At 36.4% G+C, this 23,860-nt stretch overlaps 1 protein-coding gene across 1 annotated transcript in view; it reads right to left on the reverse strand.

Annotated features, from left to right (window-relative positions):
- DNAH8 (dynein axonemal heavy chain 8) overlaps positions 1-23,860 on the reverse strand; it is a 136,296-nt gene that overhangs the window by 4,644 nt on the left and 107,792 nt on the right. The window contains exons 76-86 of the mRNA XM_065834088.2: positions 22,371-22,492; positions 19,725-19,843; positions 18,253-18,455; positions 17,268-17,341; positions 13,921-14,073; positions 11,176-11,331; positions 8,924-9,040; positions 8,192-8,293; positions 7,649-7,809; positions 865-1,021; positions 6-158 (exon numbers count right to left, since the gene is read on the reverse strand). Of these exons, the coding sequence (XP_065690160.2) occupies positions 6-158; positions 865-1,021; positions 7,649-7,809; positions 8,192-8,293; positions 8,924-9,040; positions 11,176-11,331; positions 13,921-14,073; positions 17,268-17,341; positions 18,253-18,455; positions 19,725-19,843; positions 22,371-22,492 (1,517 nt within the window). The remainder of the gene's footprint in view (positions 1-5; positions 159-864; positions 1,022-7,648; positions 7,810-8,191; positions 8,294-8,923; positions 9,041-11,175; positions 11,332-13,920; positions 14,074-17,267; positions 17,342-18,252; positions 18,456-19,724; positions 19,844-22,370; positions 22,493-23,860) is intronic.

The following is a 23,860-nucleotide window of genomic DNA, read 5'->3' on the forward strand; positions in this document are numbered from 1 at the left end:
CTTGCCTCACTCATAACAATAGTTCCTTCTATAGCTAATTTAAGATCATTCAAAGTGGTGCGGACTATTGTGATCACCTTTTGCATTCGGTCAATTTCTTGCCGAAGAAAGATATTCATAGAGTTAAGATGCCCCATTTTATATAAACGATCTTTTACCTAAAATATAGGAGCACAGAAGAAGGAATTTAGTTCAATATGAAATGTTGAAATATTTACATATATGACAGCTTGACTTTCTTCTGTTCAGAAAAGTAAATAGTAGAATTGTACTTCATATTATTCAACTAACATTTATCCCCTTAAAACTGTTGCAGGTTTTTGTTGTTGAGGTTTTTTTGGTTGGTTGGGGTTTTTTTTGTGTTTGTTTTTTTGTTTGTTTGTTTTTTTTTTTTTTTTTTTTGGTGTGTGTTTGTTTTTTGTTTGTTTGTGTTGAGTTTTTGTGGTTGTGGGGTTTTTTTTGGTTTTGTGTGGGGCTTTCTTTGGGGTGGAGCAGGGGGTGTTTTTGTTTTGTGTGATGCTACACAATTATTCATGATTTTGCTAGAATAATACTTTACCCAGAAGGCCCAGGAGACTGCTGTCACAAAAAGTCAAGACTGATTTTTTTTCTGTGTTATCACATGCAACTTTGGAAGTCCAAGCATAGTCTCCATGACATATCCCCATGATCATTAGATGTCTCAATTTTAAATAAAAATGCCTCACATTGATTCATGCTGATAGCAATAAAGATGTTGGTTTCTTGCTTGAATCTGCTACTAGTTATACAATCTTTCTTTACAGTTGAGGTTTTATTTTTTGGAATGTCTTACATGAAAACTCAACAGACAGAACAGTAAGAAAACAAGTAAGATTAGCTTGCCTCGTGGGGTAAGTAATCTGGAGGAAGTTTCTCTAGCATGTCTTCAGCTAAACGATAAACAATTGTTTCACGAGTTTCTCCAGATCCTCCCGCACTTTCTTTAGGCTGAATGTTGGTAATAGTATCTAGAACTTCAGCTGCTGTATTACTTTGGTATCTGAGAGGATAAAAAATGTTATAAATTACAGAAGAGTTTTTTAACAGTTAAAAGGAGACTTTGTGGAACACACAGATTTAAAGTTGAGAAAAAATGTACTGTGTCACCAGGTTAAATCAAAACTCCCAAAAGAAATTGTCTTCCTTTGCATCCTGCACCAAGCTGAACACACGGATAGTGAACAACATGTGGTTTTCCATGTTTGTAAAACATGTGAACTTCTTTTCACATACCCTGTTACACAGTTGCTCTTCCACTAAGTCAAGGCTAAGGAGGAGTTCCACAAGCTGCTTCTCAACCTTTGAGAATGTGAGGTGGCAGAAAAACCTATCATGACTTTCAGGAATTCTAAGGAAAGGGAAGAAAATGGCATGTGCCTGAACTACTAAACAGCTATTTGCTGGGAAGAAGCAACAAGTTTTTTAACTAGGAAGAATATTTCCCTCATTTATTTACGTCTTAAAAATGGAATGCAGAAGAAGGAAAAGGTGGAGGCGTAACTCTGCAAGCTGCCCCTTTATTAAACAGTAAATTAGTTCTGTCTTGATGTGTTTCAGGATTAATGATAAAAGCTGCTAGATTTACAGCACTGGAAATCAAAACTTCCTATTCCGTAGTACAGCATGGACAGTGCTAATGTAAATTTATGTTCTGACTCAATACACAGAAGTGAATTAAATTCACATGGCATTTGATGGTAAGATCTAGTAGACCATGTTAGGCCTTCAACACAAGCAAAATTACAGTAGTACTTTTTTTTATAATGCCATGTAGTGGCATAGAGCTATGAGAGGCAGTAAGAAAGAAAAGGTAACAGTGTATGTGTTGGTACTGCAGTGCTGGCATTGCCTACTTTTATGTTATGGAGTCAGCTACATGAGGAACATACATCCTGAGTCTGATTCAGAACATAAATTTATACTGACTCAAATGCATGTCAGTTCTACTTTTCACCTTCATATGACACCCATCTCCTTCTATTATTTTGTCACACATAATTATATAACAAATGAAATCAAGGATTGTGCCACAGGATAGAACATTTTAAGTACTGAAGCATCTTAGCTTTGGAGATAGCATTGTAAGACTACAGAAGCTAAATGCTGCAGCATTTTAACATAAAGTGTTTGTGAATGCAATTACAAAGACTATAAACTGTACTGGCAGTTTGCTTCTCAGAAGATATAATTTCTACTTCTGAATGTAGGAATGATGGGAATTTTGTTCAGCAAAACTCTCCACCTTTTTTTCATTTATGGCCCCACTTAAAGAATGATTTAAGATCACATATGAACAGAAAAGTTGGAAATAATGAAATTTCTCTTGGACCCATGGCTTCATTCCTAATTTGGATGACATATTGGTGGTTGTAACCCTTACTCAGTGTCTCACTGATCTATCAACTAGAGACAGACGAGATTTAAACCTTCTTTTTCACACTGAAAATCATATTCTTCCAATACTGCTGTCAGACTTTTCTATGCAGAAGGAATAGGTCCCATGATTATTACATCAATTACATCATAGAATAGTATAGAATTGTAAAAATGAATAGTTTTTCTCAAAATCTAAACAAAAGTAGAAACAATTTAAAAAATAAGGCTAATATGCAAACTTTGGGAAAAAGCAGAGAACAGTTTTTGAAAAATAACATCAAAGGAGTAGAATCAAAGGTAAGCAATATTCCTTTCTTCAATTACACAAGCTAGAAATCTTCTGAAGAGGAGACATTATCATCTGAATCTTGTAAAAAGAAGCAAACATGAATAACGATAGCAGTTTGAACAAGAAGAGTTTTATTATTAAAAAAAAAAAAAAAGAAAATAGAAAAATATGCATCTGAATGTGTACGTAATTAAAAATAATATTCCAGCATGGAAGTGGGGAGAAAATAGAAAACAGAAATTTCATTCACCTGTCAGTGGAACACAATGAATATCAAATACACACCGAGGCAAAAATTGTCTGGGCTTTGGAAAACCTGACTTTCCTTTACGTTGCAAATAAAATGTTGAAGTAAAGATGCAAATAATAACGAAAAAAAAAATAAAAAAAGTATTGTAGAGCTTTGTAGAGAAAATACATTGTTCCTGGGAAGGAAATCACATATACATGATGGGGTGTTCCTGACCACATTTAGGCATCTAAGTGTAGATGGCTACATGACAGCTATTTGTCTAGATTGTCCTTACAGATAATGCAAAGAAGCATGATTCAGCTCCTGTGTTTTAGATATTTGCTTTGAGATTAGAGGAATTGCACTTTACAAGGATCTATTTTTCTCCATTACATTAAAGGAAGTCTTGGGTAACCAAAACCAATGCTAAAGCAACATCAAATGAATCTCATTTACAGTGTCAATTCTGCCTAAAGGTAAGTAGGGAAGACAAAGTATTTTATACCTGTTTATATATGATAACTTCCTCATGCAGATGGTGGAGGAGCCGACCAGGAGAGGTGCACTGCTGGATCTCATCCTCACTAACAAAGAGGGTCTGGTCGAAGCAGTAAAGGTCGAGGGCTGCCTGGGTTGCAGTGACCACGAGATGGTGGAGTTCAGCATCTCGTGTGGCAGGAACAGAATAGCAAGTAGAATTGCAACCCTGGACTTTGGCAGGGCTAATTTCGGCCTTTTCAAGCAATTGCTGGGGGAAATCCCATGGGCAAGACTGCTTGAAGGAAAAGGGGCCCAAGAGAGCTGGATTGCATTCAGAGATTGCTTCTTCCATGCTCAGGATCAGAGCATCCCCACACGTAGGAAGTCGAGGAAGGGAGCCAGAAGGCCTGCGTGGTTGAATAGGGATCTGTTGGGTATGCTCAAGCAGAAGAGGCGAGTTTACAGGTCATGGAAGCAGGGACTGGCCACTTGGGAGGAATATAAGGCTGCTGTTAGAGGATGCAGGAAGACAGCTAGGGTAGCCAAGGCCTCCTTAGAATTACAGCTGGTGAGAGGGGTCAAGGACAGCAAGAAGAACTTTTTCAAATACATAGCAGATAAAACTAATACCAGAGGCAATGTAGGCCCACTGATGAATGAGGTGGGTGCCCTGGTGGCAGAAGACACAGAGAAGGCAGAATTGCTGAATGCCTTCTTTGTCTCTGTCTACTCCGCTGGAGGCTGTCCTGGGGAACCCTGTACCCCTGAGACCCCGGATGAAGCCAGGTTAATGGAGGAGTTTGCTTTAGTCGATGAGGACTGGGTTAGGGAGCAATTAAATAGTCTGGACGTCCATAAATCCATGGGTCCAGATGGGATGCATCCGCGGGTGCTGAGGGAGCTGGCTGAAGTCATTGCTAGACCGCTATCCATCATTAGGGGCAGTCAGCATGGCTTTACCAAGAGTAAGTCATGCTTGACCAACCTCATAGCCTTTTATGAGAATGTAACAAGGTGGATGGATGATGGCAGAGCGGTGGATGTGGTCTACCTTGACTTCAGTAAAGCCTTTGACACAGTCCCTCACAGCATCCTCACAGCTAAATTGAGGAGGTGTGGTCTAGACAATAGAGTAGTGAGGTGGGTTGCAAACTGGCTTAAAGAGAGAAGCCAGAGAGTGGTGGTCAATGGTGCAGAGTCCAGTTGGAGGCCAGTATCTAGTGGAGTGCCTCAGGGGTCAGTACTGGGGCCAATATTATTCAATATATTCATTAATGATTTAGACGAGGGAATTGAGTGTACCATCAGCAAGTTTGCTGATGACACTAAGCTGGGAGGAGTGGCTGACACGCCAGAAGGCTGTGCTGCCATCCAGCGGGACCTGGACAGGCTGGAGAGTTGGGCGGGGGATAACCTGATGGAATTTAACAAGGGAAAGTGTAGAGTCCTGCATCTGGGCAGGAACAATCCCAAGTTCCAGTATAGGTTGGGGAATGACCTATTAGAGAGCAGTGTAGGGGAAAGGGACCTGGGGGTCCTGGTGGACAACAGGATGACCATGAGCCAGCACTGTGCCCTTGTGGCCAGGAAGGCTAATGGCATCCTCGGGTGTATTACAAGGGGGGTGGTCAGTAGATCGAGAGAGGTCCTCCTTCCCCTCTACTCCGCCCTGGTGAGAGCCCATCTGGAATATTGTGTCCAGTTCTGGGCCCCTCAGTTCAAGAAGGACAGGGAACTGCTGGAGAGGGTCCAGCGTAGGGCAACAAAGATGATTAAGGGAGTGGAGCATCTCCCTTATGAAGAAAGGCTGAGGGAGCTGGGGCTCTTTAGTTTGGAGAAGAGGAGACTGAGGGGTGACCTTATTAATGTTTATAAATATATAAAGGGTGAGTGCCACGAGGATGGAGTCAGGCTCTTCTCAGTGGCAAACAATGATAGGACAAGGGGCAATGGGATCAAGCTGGAACACAAGAGGTTCCACTTAAATTTGAGAAAGAACTTCTTCTCAGTGAGGGTAACAGAGCACTGGAACAGGCTGCCCAGGGAGGTTGTGGAGTCTCCTTCCCTGGAGACATTCAAAGCCCGCCTGGACACATTCCTGTGCGACCTCACCTAGGCGTTCCTGCTCCAGCAGGGGGATTGGACTAGATGATCTTTTGAGGTCCCTTCCAATCCCAAACATACTGTGATACTGTGATACTGTGATACTGTGATATTGTATTTCCCTGAAGGAGAATTGCAAAGCAAATTGTGTCATAAGAAAAAATACTGGAGTCTCTGCCATCAGGAATTTTCAGTAGTGGAAGTTAAAACTAAGAATGAATGCAGTTTGACAGAAGCATTACCTAAGCTTTGTGTAGAAACCAGCAATATCTGTTGCAGCATGGTATTCAAAACATCACATTCACCAGGAGATAATGGGAAATTCTGCTCTGTCTTCAGTTGCTTGAAAAAAGCTTGCAGTATCTTTACAAAAATTCAGTTAGATTTAAGGCTTGGACAAGGGGTATTTAAAGAAGATTGTCAGAAAAGTCCTTGCCTGCTCAGGTACCTGTTGACTATGTAGCCATAGAGCCTATGGTTCATATAGCAAGTTAAAATCAGTCACAATGATTTTAGGTGTCAATCCCAAGCAGATGAAAGTATAGACATTCAGTGAAGTCTTACAGTGGGAACCAATGGTTCGAGCTTTTGGCTGAACTGGAAAACTGTTCCACTAAACCAATGGGAGATAAGTTCTTTCTTGTCCTCAGTAATAGTAACATGGAGAGGCTCTGGCTGTTTCAGGGTTCCAATTCTAGCAGTTTGCCTTCTGCTTACTCTGAGATGACTTGATAGGACATTTTGAAGGAGAATTTGAATGCTACTTTTTATGGCATTGTATGGGATGCTAATCTGTTTAGTTTGTGTGTCAAAGATGAAATTCAGATAGACAGTACATGTGCGTTAGTTGCCTATAACAGACTGTGATAAGACACAGAAAAAAAGCATGAAGCTGTTGAACATTGTTTATAAACTCTAAAGAAATACCTACAAAGGAAAATCTCCAGGAAAAGGACTGCACTGGGAGGAATATACTGATGTACCAAGTGGAAGAAAAAGTCAGTACTGCAGAGAAATTAAAGAGCTGTTCCTACTCACTAAAGCTCCCCCAACACTCTTAGTCTCATTTCCTCCTATAAATTAATCCCTCCTACAAGCCTAATTTTGGATCTGAAGCATGTCTCTCTTTAGGACTTTGTTTAGTTCTCTCTTAACTCTTGGCCCTACTTTAATTAGTTCTGGAAGGGACGCCTTGCAAGTATCAGAGAATAACTTGAAACAGAATATACCCTTAGACTCTTCAGCGTATATATTTACAATGGTAGATGCTAGGCAGAGTTGACAATAAAACCATATACTGTTCTCACAGCATGCTTAGAACAACTGGGCTTTTGATCTGTCATCAGCCTCTCAAATTTGAGACTGAAAAATCGTGGGACAGTATAGTTTTGACCGAAAGTGTTAGAAGATATTACATTACCACAACAGTTGGGAAATTGAATAACATTTGTTGTGTTTAAAAATACAAAAAATATGTTAAGAAACAATATGTGTGGACATTAAGAAAATGCAATAATTCATGGCAGAATTATTAAGAACTTCAGTGAAAAAAACATGATGATGATTCATATCCTTTCACAGAGCATATAACATAAGAAAGAAATAAAAGCCAAGCTGTTGCATACATTATTTGGAATGAAAAGTGAACTAAATAAAAAATAATGGAGTTAGTACTTGGTGAGGTTGAAAAGCCTTTTTTAAATAATGGGAATGGCAAGACTGATGGCAAGAAAAGAGTGTAGTTACATCCAAAGGTGTGCTGTAATCCAGAGAATCATTTAGCAGGTATACACAAAAAATAATATACTACTTGGAACACAAGGCAAAAATTAGAAACTTTCTCTATTTGAACTGTATAGAACCTTGTATCTTGTGTTCATATAAAAGTTTTACAATGCTTTCAACTTGAAAAAAAATCCTAAATCCATGAGAATAAGAATTCTGACTGCTTTAAAAGAAGATATAAAATGTAGCTGAAGATACTGCATTCATAATCATGTACATACACATCAAGTGTTCAATAGTGAAATTCACATGAATCCTAGATTTCCTATTAAAAATATGCTCTACTTAAGCATTTCATAGGGATTTGTTTTCAAATACTAAACGAAAGGGTCTTTGTTTTCAATATGTTGAGACCTACTTACGTAATATCAGCATTAGGATGGAGACCAAAGACCTCTGGGCTGTCCATGGCAGGGAGTGACTGGATGTATTCAAAATACTGGTCCAGGGTTTTGCACACTGGAATTTTATATCCAGTGTGAAAACAGAAATTGCTGTCAAAGATCTTTTCATTAAACCATACCTGTGAAAAATCCAGAGGAAAAAAAACACCATTACTTTGCTACTCGGAGTTTTTTAAATCTCATTTTTATTCTTGGAGGACAAAGGTTCTTCTTTTAGCTACTACATCTAATTTTACTTGAATACATGAGTAAATCATTAAAAGCTATGTCTTCTAAGTTTGAGTTCCAGCTAAATCTTTATAATAGTTTCTGGTCCTCACTAAAGAGAAAGCAAAGGGAAGGACCTCACTGCCAAAGAATGATGTTCTGAAAAATTCATTTTACTCTGAAGAGTCTTATAAACTGGTGAAGAACTGTACATTCCGCAGAAAGTAGGTCTTCTGATTTCTATGTTGCAGCTGCCAATAAAAATGACAAATATCTATTTTCAAGGTCTCTCACCCTTGCAAAGCAATTAAGAAGACGCTTATCAAAGTCATCTGTGACTCGTCCTCCATATTGTACTTCTCCAATCATGTAGCGTACTGTGTTCCATGATATCCCCTGGATGCAAGTAAATAAAATACTGCAGTTATAACATGTAAGAAAGTGGTATCCAGCATGTAATTTCAATATCATCTTAAGCTCATAAGGCTCTGAAATGTAAGCTGAAAAGATCATTGTTGCAAGAAAAAAAATATTTCTAATATATTTTCTGAGCTTAGCTCTATAATTTTATAGTAGAGTTGGGTCTTCCCCACTCTCCAGTTTCTCATCTTTCTTTATTGACAAAGTGAGCTTTGCAAGGAATGGATATTGTATTACATCATTCCCTGAGAAACAGTAGAAGACCAAATGGCAGCCATAGAGAAGTTTGATTTGCTCTGTCAAATTTTTTAGCTCCCTTTCCAAATAACTTATTGTATAGACGTTATAACATTTTAGATATAGTACTGCAAAGAACAAGATCAAATTCTGAAGTTCTTAACTATTACATATTTTTATATGGATGATAGCCCACACAATATTTCAGCTTGGCTGTCTTAAAGAGAATATGAAACTTTGAACATTAGAAGCTGCACTCAAAGAATAGCAATGAATAAAATATTATAAATAGCAACATGAAGACAAAAAAACAATTACAGATGCTGTACAAAGAAATTAAATATACTGTACGCAAATTTTAGTATTCACCTTCTTGATGTCACAGTCATCTAAGTGATTTTGTATAAACTGAACACTGGCTTTAAAGTCTGCTGAGTTAAATTCATAGGGAATATTCCAACCCAAAGGCCCAAACTTGCGTCGTTCCTTAAGAATATAATTAAAATCAAATATGTTTATGAAACAACATATGATTTTGTTTCATTAATAAAGGTCAATAATAAGAACAACAGTGGAGTAAACAATTGAACTGAATAAGAAAGCTAGCCTAAGAAACAGTTGTGTGCCTTATATGCATCAGTAAAAACTAAAGTTTATTATTACGTTACAGCATGAGTGATAAACTTTTATAGAAAAAACAACAAAATAATTTTTTGCTACCTTTACTAATCAATGTATCAGCCACAGGTTTGAAATGTCTCATGTCTGTGTAATGATCAGATTTTTATATTAATTAATTTAAAGAATTACCAAATCTCTGCATATTTAGAACACACACAATAATTCTGAATTCTACAGTTTTTCTTTTTTTTTTTTTTTTCTGCATATGAAGTCTTCTAATGATAGTTTCAATTTTTCAAGCTCCTGTATTAATACTCTATTATCCAAAGGCTTCTAGGTTACCCCTTTTGTCTTACTGTTTCACTGTATTGTTTTAACATATGTTGTTAAAAGTTTACAACTTTATTCTACGGCTGCCAGCACTACATTATTCAAATTTATACATATTTTAAAGTAAAATTATAACATTTACAGGAACAGAAAAATATTTTATTATAAAACTGAGATAATATAATCTTCAGGCCAAACATTTTTAAAGTCCACAACCATTAGATTTCTCAACATTTTATTTTAACCACCTCAGTTACATTGCTCAAGGATTTTTTTTTTCAGAACTTAGAATAAATTATTCCAAGAACTTAGGAATTAAATTGCTGAATAGTGCTGAAATTTATTAAATAAATTAACAGTGTAATACTGAAATGCTAAAATTAACTAAGTGATAACATATTTTTTAGAGTTTAAATTACCAGGTCAACAATGACTGATAGTCTTTGACATCTAGTTAAATAACATTTAAGTACCTTAGCTGCAATATTTTAAAAGAACCAGAAATGAAAAAAAAAAAACACTACATTTTATTTTTTCAAAGTCAGGTATTGTTTATAAGCAGATGAGATAGCATTAACCAATAACTTCCTGCAGAAAGTAATGGGTAATAGGTTTCTGCCAAAGTCTCTGAATTACTTCTTAAGTCATCTTAATCATTGCAATCTTGTCACCAAAGGTTATTAGGAATTGGTCAGTTTAAAGGCAAGGCAATGTATGTATTGCCTGCTGATTGGCAATCCATAAATAAAATTTCTGACCAGCTTAATAGCTACAATATTTTTAAAAGTGCTGATGGTTGAATAAGCTTAGGTGTTCTAGTTCCACAAGAACAACAAAATCCTGAGGCAATACACAGAACAAATTTCTCACTGTTTATAAAAAGGTCGAAGGAAGAAAATAATACAGAATATTGCATCTTAATAGAGACCTCAACAAATTGTCTCTCTTTCACCATCTTTGCTACACTGGAAATGCAGGCAGCTCAATAGACCCTAAGGCTTAAATTGCATTTTAGAACTATTTTGATATCCTTGCTGAAAAGAAAATACATTATAGAGAGCTCAAAATGTTGGTATTTGTGGTGATCTTAAAACATACATCTTTAAAATCCAAAGTGCAGATGATGTGCTCCCATTGGAATTAATGTAGAAAACACAATGACACAGATAAAAATAAGATAAAAACAAAGAGTATAAGTGATAGAATTTTATTTAATTTTAGCTAGCTAGAAAGTAGACAACTACTCTAACTAGGCATCTGGATTGCCATTAAAATCGGTGGACAGAAAGAGTGACATATATCCAGAAAGTTATTCATTCTGTTATAAAGAGGCATCTAAGACAGATAAGATGATTTTATATTTCAAGGTGCTTATCTATTGCTATTGGCTACAGAGAGAGCTATTTCCCTCACACCAAATGACTAACTTTTGGATGGCTAAAATTAGATTAGAAAAATCTCCATTCTAAATACCCATAATATGAAAACTGTGAAAAAAAAAAATATAAAACAGCTAAGAGAATAAAGAGCCTTGAAATACAAATTATAGAAATTAAAGCTTCAACCCTGCAACGTGCTGCTACGATAAATATCGGAATGTTTATTGTCAGGAACCTTTGTTAAAGTGACTCCATATATATAACACTATTTGCAAACTTTATGAGAAATACCTGAACAGTAGAATGCAGGAAAGCTACAGTGTAAAGCAAAGGTTTCCACATAGGCATGTTGCTAACATCTAACAGATCTTGATTAATTCTAGAAAATGTTCTTTTCAAACTGGCACGTACACCTCGGGGTGGTTCATTTGTGAACTTTATGGCAATCTGTCATGTGAAAAAGATAAAGACAATGGATTTGTTTACTGAACAAAACCAGTAATGTACAAAAATGTCACAACCATTAGTTACAAATAAAATGTAAATAGTTGAAGCATTGTAGATACAAAGTTGATATGTAGCTTTACTATAAACTGCATAAAAGGAGTACATATTAGGCCACAAAACTCTGCAATATACAGTAAGATTTTGAGTACAGACCTTCAGTTTACATTGGTCAGAACTATCACTGACACTTGTCCATGGACCTAAGAATTTTCATCAGCCATCTGGAAGCAATTGCCCTGTTTTTCAGAAGTCATCATAAGGTTCTCTATCCTCAAGTCAATAACTGAATGATAGAAGAGAACTATCCTGAATAGATGACAAGAACAGTATTTCTGGTCCCAGGACTTCACAGTAAATAAAAAGAAAACTCGCCTCAGATCAGATCTTTGTGTTCACAGTGGCTACTCTAGACTCTGTGGCTATGTCTGCAGCAGTAAATTAGATTCACCAGATAATATTCCTGGGCATTCCAGTTAGCAGGCATGGAATCAGCCTTTGTGCTAGTAAACTGCTACAGAAACTTAGAATACAACCCCTTAGTTTCATGCAAACTGCCTAATGGGAATAGTTTCTACAAAATTGTAATTGTCAAATAGTGCCTTCAAATTATTTGAAAGAATGTTAGTTAGCACAGGTTTTCACATCAGAGAATGTTCTAACTACTTACCCCTATGGACTATTGCATCCCAGTTCTAGGTAATGTTCATGGGCACACTTGAATCTATTCATTCAGACGCAGACTGGCCTTACCAGAAACTATGTTCCTTGAGACACTTCAGAATGCTGGAGGAATGCAAATACAAAAGTATTTTTCTGCTCCAACAGTAAGTACTTGTCTGGCTGTCTTGTGTAACATGGCAGCATGCATTGAAAGGATAGTAAATGCCAGGCTGCTCACAGCCTGAATGCAAGTGTGGCTCTGAACTGGTTCTGCTTCTGAGAGACATTTAATGGGAAACACTGATTGATATGTACTACACCTGGCAGTTTTACTATTTCCATATTTATGGTAAAGAAATTCAATTATTTTTAAGGAATGACATTTCAACTTCGGTCTCACAAACTTATTTCTGGGGTGCACAGCCCAGGGAAGCTGTCTCAGAGATGAGCCCCAGCCTTCTGCAAGGCCCTATCTGCACATGAACACAGAGTTTTGGACTGGATGGGAGCACTTGCTGAGCAGTCTTTCCACATTTCAAAGGCTATCTTTTGTAGGTTTTGATTAATGTTATGTATTTAAAAAACAAACAAACAAACAAACAAACAAACAAACAAACCCCTCTCTCCTTTCTTCTGAGGAAGAGTTGACCTTTGGTTGGGGTCAGAAGGGACCTCTGCAGATCATCTAGTCCAACCCACCTGCTAAAGCAGGTTCATCTAGAGCAGATCACACAGGAACGTGTCCAGGTGGGTTTTGAATGTCTCCAGAGGAGACTCCATAACCTCTCTGGACAGCCTGTCCCAGTGCTCTGTCACTCTCAAAGTAAAGAAGTTTCTCCTGATATTCGGATGGAACCTCTTATGCTTCAGTCTGTGCCCATTGCCCCTCATCCTATTGTTGGGCACCAATATGTTAATATTTTAGCAGGTAACGTGACACTATAGGCTGGGATACCACATATGAAACATTGGAGATAAATGCAGTGAAGAGTCAACTAGCAACCCTCTCAGTTTTCTGTTCTCACTTTTAGCAAAGTTTATGTACCCCACTATTCATAAAACTCTTGGAGATTCAGGATGATTTCAGTTTCTGTTGAGAAAGTACAGGAAAATATAGGTCCATACACTTAGCTTTCTATACACAATCCTTTTTCATGGTGACATACATTTCTTAACGAAGTTTGCCATTCAAACAGAATCCTCCCCCTTGACATCCTAGATATCAGGTATGTTATCTATTTTTATTTAGAGAGAATGATAACCACTAAGGAGACTCCCACTGCTTTTAAGAAGAAAGGGGTGTATGAACACAGAAGTGTCAACACACAGCTATTACACTAGGTAGTAACTAGCATTATGACCTGCTGTAAGAGTGCTAGGAACCATCATAAGTGGCTTCAATGTACTTTGTAAGAGTTTGGGCAATTTTACGTCTCCTTGAGATCTACGGAACAACCATTTGTAGTTTATCCAAAGAAAATCAGGTAACTTCTTGGTAGATCATGTTCTTTGATATGTGCTGTCTGTGTGTATTCTGCCCCCTTCATCATTTATTTCAGATAGGGAAATGTGAAAGAGTCTAAGTGCAGTTGTAGGCATTGCTCTGTTCACAAAGGTAAAAAGGTATGCAGGTAAAGCCTAATAGTTTTGATTCAAATGTTTCTGTGTACAGAAAGTATCTTCATGAACTTCCAGTTACTGGTAAGTAACGTCCTCTTTAAAGTGATATTTGCATTGTAAGATAAGTTGTTGTTTTTTTTCTTGGGCTTTGGTTCTACCTCCACCCCCCATTTATTTAATTTCCATTTACACACTTAATCTGAACGATTTTGATGGTATACGGTACCTGAATTAAATATTTGAACAAACCTGTAGCAGTGTAATTGGGAATTTAGGATGTGGTTCAGTAGTTATCCAAACTCGAAACGTCTCATTCTGTATCTCTTCAGTGAGAAGTGTTTCTAGCAGTTCATTCATAAAATCCAGTCCAAGATGACAATTCTGAAGTAACACCCAGCCTCCCTAAATAAGAATATCAACTATTACCATTATTACATTTAGAACAAGTTATTCATAATGCTAAAAACAACTGTCTATATTAGAATGCATGTGGGTTTGTCTTTTTTTGTTGTTGGTTGTTTTGGTTTGGTTTTTTGGTTTGGGGGGCGAGGGAGATTTTTTTACTTTTGGTCTGTCTCTGAATATGTATTATTATTTGACTTTTGTTTTGGCACAGTTAAAGCAAATAGGAAAAGTTAGTTTAAAAGTAATTTCTACATCCTACTAGTTCACAATGAAAATAATATAACCAGAGCCAATATTCTACATAAAGTATTAGTGCTACCTAGTGGCAAAAAGAAGTAACTTCTGTCCTCTCCCAGCAAGACGGAAGTGATAAAATTAATGTGAGTGGAAAAGTGACAGCTGAAATCTACGGAATACATCTTTTTAAAACTTGCTTCTTAATAACATAATAAAGTAAGTGTACAGAGGTGTACAGAGGTGGTAACTCAAACTTTTCAACTGGGATTAGTTTATCTGCAATAAACGCATATGTATGAAATTGAACCTCTGCATATAAATTTTGATCTTATTCAGCTCTCAAGTTGCATTAAATTTCTATTTTTATTATTAACACTCTGCACTTCTGCTTATGAATTTAAATTCAATCAGTTTCTGTAGCATCACTTTAGAAACCCGATGAATCAGAAGCCTGATATTAAAATGGGGCATTAGTCAATCAGTTCTAAACAGTGATGTGTGGATTTCAGTACAGCTTGTAATTTCATTTTGGCAATTTTGTTTTAGATCATTTAGAGAGAAATAAATAACATTTGGTAACAAAATATAACTTAAAATATTTATGGTGAAGTGATGGATATTAAAATAGAAAGATTAAATGAAGGTGTTCTTTTATAGGGAACCACTTATTTGAGGAAGGTCTTTAATCAATATGTAACATTTCCAAATAAATCAGGCTCAGTTTTTTAAAATTATCTACCTGTAACACAGCACAGAAGTTTTAATCATATTATATACTCTTGGCCAGTGGCAGGAAAACAAGTAGGATATTTGTTTTCACATTCGCTAATTCTGTTTTGTTCTTGCAAATCTGAATATTCATATATCCCTCCCTCTGTAAAATGTGTGCGCCACCAAGGTATTTAGCTCAGAAGTTGTTACTAGTAGCCCTACTGGAGTTCTGGCTTAAGTATCCTTGTGGTTTTAATGAAGGGCAAAGAAAGGTAGGAATGCCCCAGTTTTCACAATTCCAATGAACTAGAAGTTCAGGATGACCATTTTAGACATAGAAACACAAGTAAGAAAGATGTAAGTATGCATTTGCACATCATAAAGATGCAATCTGCTATAAAGAGATCTATTTTTTTCTCTTTTCCCAAAGTGGTGTACATCTATATTCCAGTACTGGTGTCACAACATCTGGTAGGACTTGAGCAGTTACTGGGATACAAGATAAAGAACTTCTATAACCAAGACTGCATTAGTTAGAGAACCTTGGATTATACAGTAATGTGTAGCAGATGTGCGGTAAAGGCCATATACAAGTATTCTATTTATCCATAATAGAGAAACACAAATGAAGCCCACTGGACTATGGTCAAATAAATATCAACTGGCAAGAGTTTTACTTATTTTTTCCCACTCAAATGAAGATATCTCACAGATAGCAGGTGATACAACTGTAATTCCTTGAACTGATACTGCCTGACCTTTTCATTTTCTTGCATGAAAGACAGGAAGTCCTGGAAAGGCTCAGAAGCATTTCAGTCTGTCAGATTAAGAGCACAGGACTTTGCAGAATTCTAAAGAAAGAAGCATTTCCCATTCTCGTCGAGATTAAACATTGGAGAATAAAGTGACAAAAGAACTGTTTAATTCAGATTGAAATCTGAAATAATCTTGATACTGGATCTGCAATGGTCTCAAAGGTACATTTGTTCCTGCAGAATATTCTGTGTTGTGGTCTCATTTTCACCACTTGTCCTTCCAGAATTCTCATGGATGAGCATAGAGACCCAGGGAATCTAATAGATGTCATATATTGTGAGGAGTTAAGTTTTAACACTTATAATGAATCCATCTTTAATTTTTATCTAACATTTGATGAATAATCCTACTTTAGGTAAGAAAGCATATACTGGTTAACAAATAGGTAATACGGTATCAATCAAACCTTTTACTGAGTATGTCAGTCCAAGTTACTTTAGGTGAATATTACAAGCAGTGCTGTACTCCTGCCTTAGTAAAGACTAACAGTTGGTTATGGTCAGATGAAAAATATGCTTCATTTATCAATAGCGCTTTTGTAGTCTTCTACTCCTTATTAATAGAGATATTCCAGTACTTCAGAATACTGGAATAAGATTAATTCCTGATATTTTGAGTTTACAGGCCACACTGTTGATAACTCTTTGAAGCATCCAGCCGGTCAGACTGTGCTACCTTTACACTGTAACTTTTATAATGTATTTGAAGTCTCAATTACCATCTGTCTGGAGCTGCTGCTTAGACTTCTCAAGTTTTTACTGTTTGAGAGTATCATTTGCGATAACAAAATACACCACAATATTCAAGAGAAAAATTCTTAAATATTGTTTGGAAATTCTTAGACATCCTGGGACTCCAAGCCAAAAGGATTGGCAGTTAAAGAAACAAAGAACCAAAAACAGTTGCTGGTAAGCAAGAGGATCTCTCAACAGCACAGATAAATGTGAGGAAAATGTGAGGCAATATTAGGAGCCAGCATATCCTTCTGCACCTACAGCTTTAAGCTATGTGTATGCTCAACATTTTATTTAGTAGAAACTGCAACATATAAGTAGCTCTCATCGGGGAGAGGAGGGGGAAAAAGATAGTTCCAGTAAAGACATAGGAGTTGCAAGTCCTGCAGGACAGATCTAGGACACGATGTTCTTTTACCTTTGGATAACAGCACAGTGATACGTAGGCAATGTGCTACCTTTGAAAAGCTGCTCAATATTACTGCTGTCAGAAGTATTGACTTGGACTCCACTGGCAAGTACATATCCCACAGCGGAATGTTTCTAGGCTCAGGCACTCAAGGAGACCTTTTTTACCCTGAGATATGCTGACAGTAAGGTGAAAATGCAAAATATTAAAGATGGCACGCAAAAGAGGAGTGAAAGAATGCTAAAACAGACAATCAACTCATACTGCAGTGGCTTTTTTCCTACCTGTTGCATTGACATCTGTATCAATTTGCGAGCATGAACTTCTTGACCTTGACCCATAGAGATGGTCCTACAGTCTATAACATATTTGACAACATGCAATTAATGAACTTACATTCTTCAAAAAAGGAATTCTAATTCAGTAAAAAAACCCCAGTTATATGAATATAGCACAATTAAATACATGTTTATACAAAAATATATAGTTATCTCTTCACCATATCTGCTAATACGTATAAATTCTCTAAACATTGAAACTTTTAAAAATAACATAAAAATATACATCTACGATATTTACAGTGCTTGTAGAAGTGAAATACTATGACTAAGGTTATTATTGCAATAATAATTTGTGCCAAATTTTCATGAAGTAAACCACAGTATTTGAAATATGAACTCATATTTTTCTTTCAGTGTAGGTAATGAAGCTACACAACTGAGTAGAATGCATTACTGTAAAATTGCATCTGTGAATGTATTAATGTGACTAATATAATGAATACATGTATCTACTTCCAACTACTTTTCTATGCACAATTTTTCAAAATTTCCATATAATGTAGCCGTAAAGTCCACAATACACAAATGCAGATCTTGTGGGTATTTTTTGCTACAAAGTGATCTTGTAAGCAGATTAATGATTTTATGTTACCTGCAGTTAAGAGTTAAAACAAAAAAACAGCATTGTCACCATGCCAGAATAAAAATAAAAATAATTTTTAAAGTCTTATGGTTAGGAATTAAAAAAATATAATCACTGGGAAGGATCATAACAACTTAAAATAACTGAAAACATTACTGTCCAACTGCATCCAAAATGATCCTCAGCATAACATCTTTTTTAAAAAATATTATTTTATCGCTAAGATTCAGGAACAATCAATAGTGTAACAGAATTTAAGAAATACTTTTCAGAAAAAAAAAAATCTGAATTACTTATATTACTCTGCTGTATCTTAACACATGACAATGAATAATTAATTCATACCCAATTTATGCTTCCTAGCCAAGGAATCAATCTGACCACTTGGGTCAGATCCCATAGTCAAAAAACAGATGAGAGGTGTTTGTGCATCACTTTCCTCCCAGGTTTTTCTTAAATTCAAAATTACTGGTTCTGTATATTTCTCATCCAAGGAACTTGCAATGTATTTCCTGGCTTGGGAAAGTGTTCGGTCTGGACACCAAGACCTGGAAATAAAAATGTAGACCAAGATACAAATTCAATGCCTCTTCCTGTTGCAAAGATCAGAAAAACTAGAAATTATATTTTTATAAAATAGAGATTTTCATTTCAGAATATACACATATATGTATATATATACACATTCACTATTATGTTTGTAGGTTCATCTTTACAGATATAATAATAGATAATGCTAGTAGACTTCCCCCTACTTATGACTGTTCAATACTTTTCAGTTGCTTACAATTTTGCCTTAAGTAAACTATTTGCACTGGAATTTTCTGTTCTGGGTACCTTTATCAGGTTGGGACATTCTTCATTTTGAACAGAGCTTTTGTATCTGAGGACCCAAGTAGGGAAAAGTAAGATTGTTTTTGCCCTTTAATGAGCTTCTGCAGAAGTTTCATTGGGTCTGTTAGTCTTTTAAGGTACAGACTCAACTCTTTTGCACTGGGTTGCATTTGTGTTGGGGATGAGTCTTCTTTTTTCCCACGTGGAAAAAAAAAAAATGAAACACCTACTTTTGGATATGACTTTGCAAAGACTTCATGTATAGGCTTATTATTTAAAGGCTTAGGATTTAGATGTTTACCCTCCTCCATCAGGGCATATAGCATAGAACAATGTACTTCCATCAGATTCTGGCCTTTTTTACTGCACCGGTGGAATCTGCTCCAAACACAAACCATGGTCTAGTAATTAATGTTATTGGGGTTTTTGGTAATCTCTGATTTATTTGTTGCAGCCCCTGGAAACTATACAATGAATGTAGGAAAACATGATCTCATGCATAAGGCAGCTGACTGTTGCCTTGGGGAAATCCATCCTATCCCAAATCCTGCCACAGAGATTTTAGTTGACGCAATAAAATAATTTATAGCATACTTTTCACATGGGGCTTTTGAATACCTGTTTTTTTGCATTTTCACAAATATCTTATTTTGTAATTACTTATTAAAAGCTATTTAAAATAGTCATTTTAAAATAAATGAAAAATTTTTGAAAACTAACTGAATTATTCTACTTTTTCAGTGGCTTTTCAGAGAAGTCTACAATGTTGTTGCCAGTTTCCATTTGTCATGACATAAAAGCAAGGCTATAACAAGTATTTTCTAGAAATAACTTTTTTAGACTCCTCAGAGGAGTCAATTAAATAATATTTCACATCACCCAGAAATTAATAAAAGTTACACTATAATGATAAGAGCTTACTGATAGACTGAGACATATGATACAATCATGTATGCATTTCTGAATTTTCTGAAGATGCTCACCTGATGAGTAAAAGCTTGCGAAAGGTATCAAGTGAATCATTATATCCATCAGGTATAATCGCTTCCTCAGGAGCGTCTTTATCAAACCAATTTTTCCATGCCTTTTCATTACGGGTCACCTAAATTTATTATATTAATGCACATATAAATATATTTCAGCTGTAGCAAAATCCCCTTGCAAATTTATATCTTAATATGAGGACATTGTTATATTAACATATATTACAAGTAAAATTAAGAGTCTATAGCATTTAAGACATATGCCAGGTGAATTGCTATTAAGATATTACAAATAGAAATTTTAGTATTAAGATGCAGGCTCTTAAGCCAATCAGTTCTCCATGGATTCCCCTCCCAAACACATACAGCTGCATAAGAAAATAATTAGCAGAAGTATTCTACACTACAAGAGAAACATACTGTGATTAATTTATCCTTTCTGATCACAAAGTACTAAAAAGAACAGAAAAATCCATTCCAGTACAGTCCAGCCACCCAGTGAATAACAAATCAAAAATAACAGACTCCAGTAAGCTTTTGACTTGAAAAAGAATAAATCTCACCACAAGTACGATTATTTAGGCACCTCTTAGAATCCATGACCTAATTGGACAAGGAATACAGGTGGACAGAACGTAGTGAAAATTGCTATGCAGTTGAGCTTTTAATGCAGTGACTCAGAAGAGTCAGCTACAGCAACATTCTCAGATCACTGGAAAGAGAACAAGGAACACACTAGTACCATCTGTTCTGATAGACCGTTCTATATGCCTATTATAAATCAAGGGCCTCTGTCCAGTTGACTGACTTGGTTTCAGATAGAAGTACTTTCAGAACCACCTACACCAAGAATGGACTGGGAGAGGAATGAGAAACTAACATACTGGGACTTCTTCCAACCATTTATTTCCAATAATGAAACTCATTCAGAGAGATCAATAAACACCAAATATGAAACTCACTCAGAGAGATCAACAAACACCAAATATCCCTTTCTGAACTGTAATCTAAGTCTGAGGAGGGAAAAAAAAAAAAAAAGAAAAAAGAAAAAAATAAACTTACTTTGTAAGCCAATAGGTCAGTTCTACATTAATTGACATCAACCTGATTACATGCTAGTATGTATTCTGTGGCAGTTGCACTCTCCCCTCATCCCCCTTTCCTTTGATGTGGCAGTTGCATGCACATCCTCATCTCCTTCAACACATCCCCCTCTCTTTCAACAGGGCAGTTAATGGTTTCTTTTGTGTGACCCTCGAGTCGGTTAGCCAGGAGAGGAGGAGAGGTGCAGAGAAGCCAGGAAGCTTCTGGGGTGCCCATGGCTAGAGTGGGGGGTTGCAGAGAAGCTGAGAAGCTTTGGGAATGCCCACAGCCAGATCTCCTCAGACTATAAAACGGGGTGCCCGCCAAGGATCCCCTTTGTGTGGTTTTCTTGGAGTTGCGGGTCAGCTGAAGCCAAGAAGCCCTCCCCTTAGACTGGGACTTCGTCTAAGGTAGCTTCCTGGGACTGGGAACACCTCACCTCCTCGTGTGGGTGAGTGATAACTTATATATCCTTGAATAATTCCTTGCTAAAATCAGGCAAGTGTATTTCCTTGCTAAATAAGGAAGTGTATTTCCTTGCTGGATAGCAAGTGTATAGTCCTCGCTGGACAAGCGAGTGTAGTATCCTGGTTAAATTTAAATAATCTTAGCAAGTGTGCAGTGGCATGCATTTCTGGTTCTGGCACCCTAACAACCCAGAATGAAGGCAAAACTAGAATGGCTTCAACTTTCTCCTAACTCAATACTCGATACCTCCAGAAAACGAAGCCTGGAGGAAATGGGCTGGTATGTATTGAGACCTTGCCTTGATACAAAGTTGGGAAACAGCCAAGACCACTTCCACTTCCAGGTACACCATTTAGTTAAAATCTCCGTTACTGTTCAGGGCACAAAATGGACTTGGCTGACCAATGCTGTAAGAGCAAGAACATAGTGTCCTGGCTATCAGGCATGATAACAAGGAGTGCTTAGGAGGTACAGAAAGAGAAATACTTGGGGAGTGTCTTAACTGCACTAGAAAATGATAAATTTACCAAAATAAAGACAATAATTTATAAATATGTCACAAGCTTATGTGCATAAAAGCTCATGTATGTCTTAATAAGATAAATAGTATTTTTATAGCTAGCTCATCATAGCTGAATAACATGTTAACCTTGGAACAGAAATGTATATTTAAAAACAAGCTGCAAACAATTTACTTGTAAAAGTCCATCAGACTCCAGACATAAAACATTGTAACCTAAAGCCTGACAGTCATAGATGAACTTTCTGAGCCTTTTTGATACGTCTACCTTTTTTACCCTTTCTCATTTGTCTCTCTTTCACCATCTTCCTTTTTCACTAGTTCTTTTCTCCTGTTCTTTTCTCTTTCCGCCTCAGTGACAATAATAAACAATACAATAAAACAGATAAAAAAATGTAGAGCAAATAAATATACAGTCATTCATGCTACCTAGCTGTTCATTTCTATTCCTTTATTCTGTATTCTCTCTGGCCTAGTTCTTAACTACATTTCTTGAGCATTCTAAATGTAAAATACAGAAGAAAATTCTGATTGGGAAACTGGTTATTAACGAAAAGATAATTAGTAGATATAACCTGATTCAAAATTTCTGTGAACTGTGGAAGTTTGCTCAGTTCCACTAGGTTTAGCCACATTGTGTCAAGAATCCAGCGGAAAGGTTTGGGTGGGCAAGCCTGTAGATCCAATGCTGCACCTCCTGTAGATAAAAACACTCTGATGACACATGACATTCCAGGGTCAAGGTATATTTGGCATTTCTTATTAAATTATGTTTTCTGGACAATGTAATTTTTACTGGGATACTAGTTGCATTCTTGTGTACTTAGCATTTATTTCATAAGATCGTAGGGTAATTTAGTCTGTTAGGGACCTCAGGAGGTCTCTAGTCCAACCTGTCAAAGCAGGGACAGCTATGAGATAAAATCAGGTCTCTATCTGTCTGGTCTTGAAAATCTCCAAGGATGGACACTGTACAGCCTTTCTAAACAATGTGTTCTAATGTTGGTGTGTCCTCATATAGAAAAATATCCCCTTACACTCACTCTGAACATCTCTTTTTTTCAGTTTATTTATGGTGTCTTCATCTTCCTATTGTGGACCACTGGGAAGAGCCAGGCTCTGTGGACTTCATATAGGTGTTGGAAGGCTACTATTGGGTCTCCCCTAAGCCTTCTGTTCACCAAGCTGAACAAGCCCAGTTATCTCAGCCTCTCATCTTACATCACCCACTCCATATGGTCTGTTGTTATAAGTTTATACAATTATACTGATTATGTTTGGTGTATGGGAAATTCTTTAATAATCCCTTTTCCTTTTCATCAGTGCTGATAATACAGTAAATCTCATTTTGTATGTATTTATCTGAAAGATAAAAATATTCCACTGAAAAATATTCCACTGAAGACCTTCCCTTAGACAGTCTGTATTTTATCTCACTATTCCTAAAAAGAAAATAAATTGAAAATAAAGTCTTTTTTTTTTTTTCAACTGCAAACTTCTACCTGTTCTACATTGAAATGAATAGTTATAATATCTAAAGAATGTTACATATGTTAGCAGAGTAATCTCCTGGGATCACAGACTCACAGAATTATTTAGGTTGGAAAAGATCCTCAAGATGATCAAGTGCAACTATAACCTGACTCTGGCACTAAACCATGTCCCTAATCATTGGGGGAAAAAACCAAACCAAACCAAACCAAACCAAACCAAACCAAACCAAACCAAAAACAAAAACAAGCAAACAAGAAACAAGCAAACAGAAAACCAACCAAACAAATAAAACAAAAGAAGAAACTCTGGCTTGCTGGAATCAATCAATCCTATACCAGCTTAACGACCACAAATCATTTAAAATAGCACATATAAGGCCAGATAGACAGGAGATAATACATGTGTTCCATATCTTTTGTCATGCAAATGGAGAAGAAATATGATGGGACACCTCTAGGATGAGACTGCAATTCAATTTTAAACAGATAACTTTTAACTTTCTATCATAATTTACTTTTTATCATAATTTTCTTCTTGTAGCTGCCTCTTCCCCATTCCTCCAGAAATTAAT

This window comes from Patagioenas fasciata, chromosome 3 (genome assembly GCF_037038585.1).
Source record: "Patagioenas fasciata isolate bPatFas1 chromosome 3, bPatFas1.hap1, whole genome shotgun sequence".
NCBI lineage: Eukaryota > Metazoa > Chordata > Aves > Columbiformes > Columbidae > Patagioenas > Patagioenas fasciata.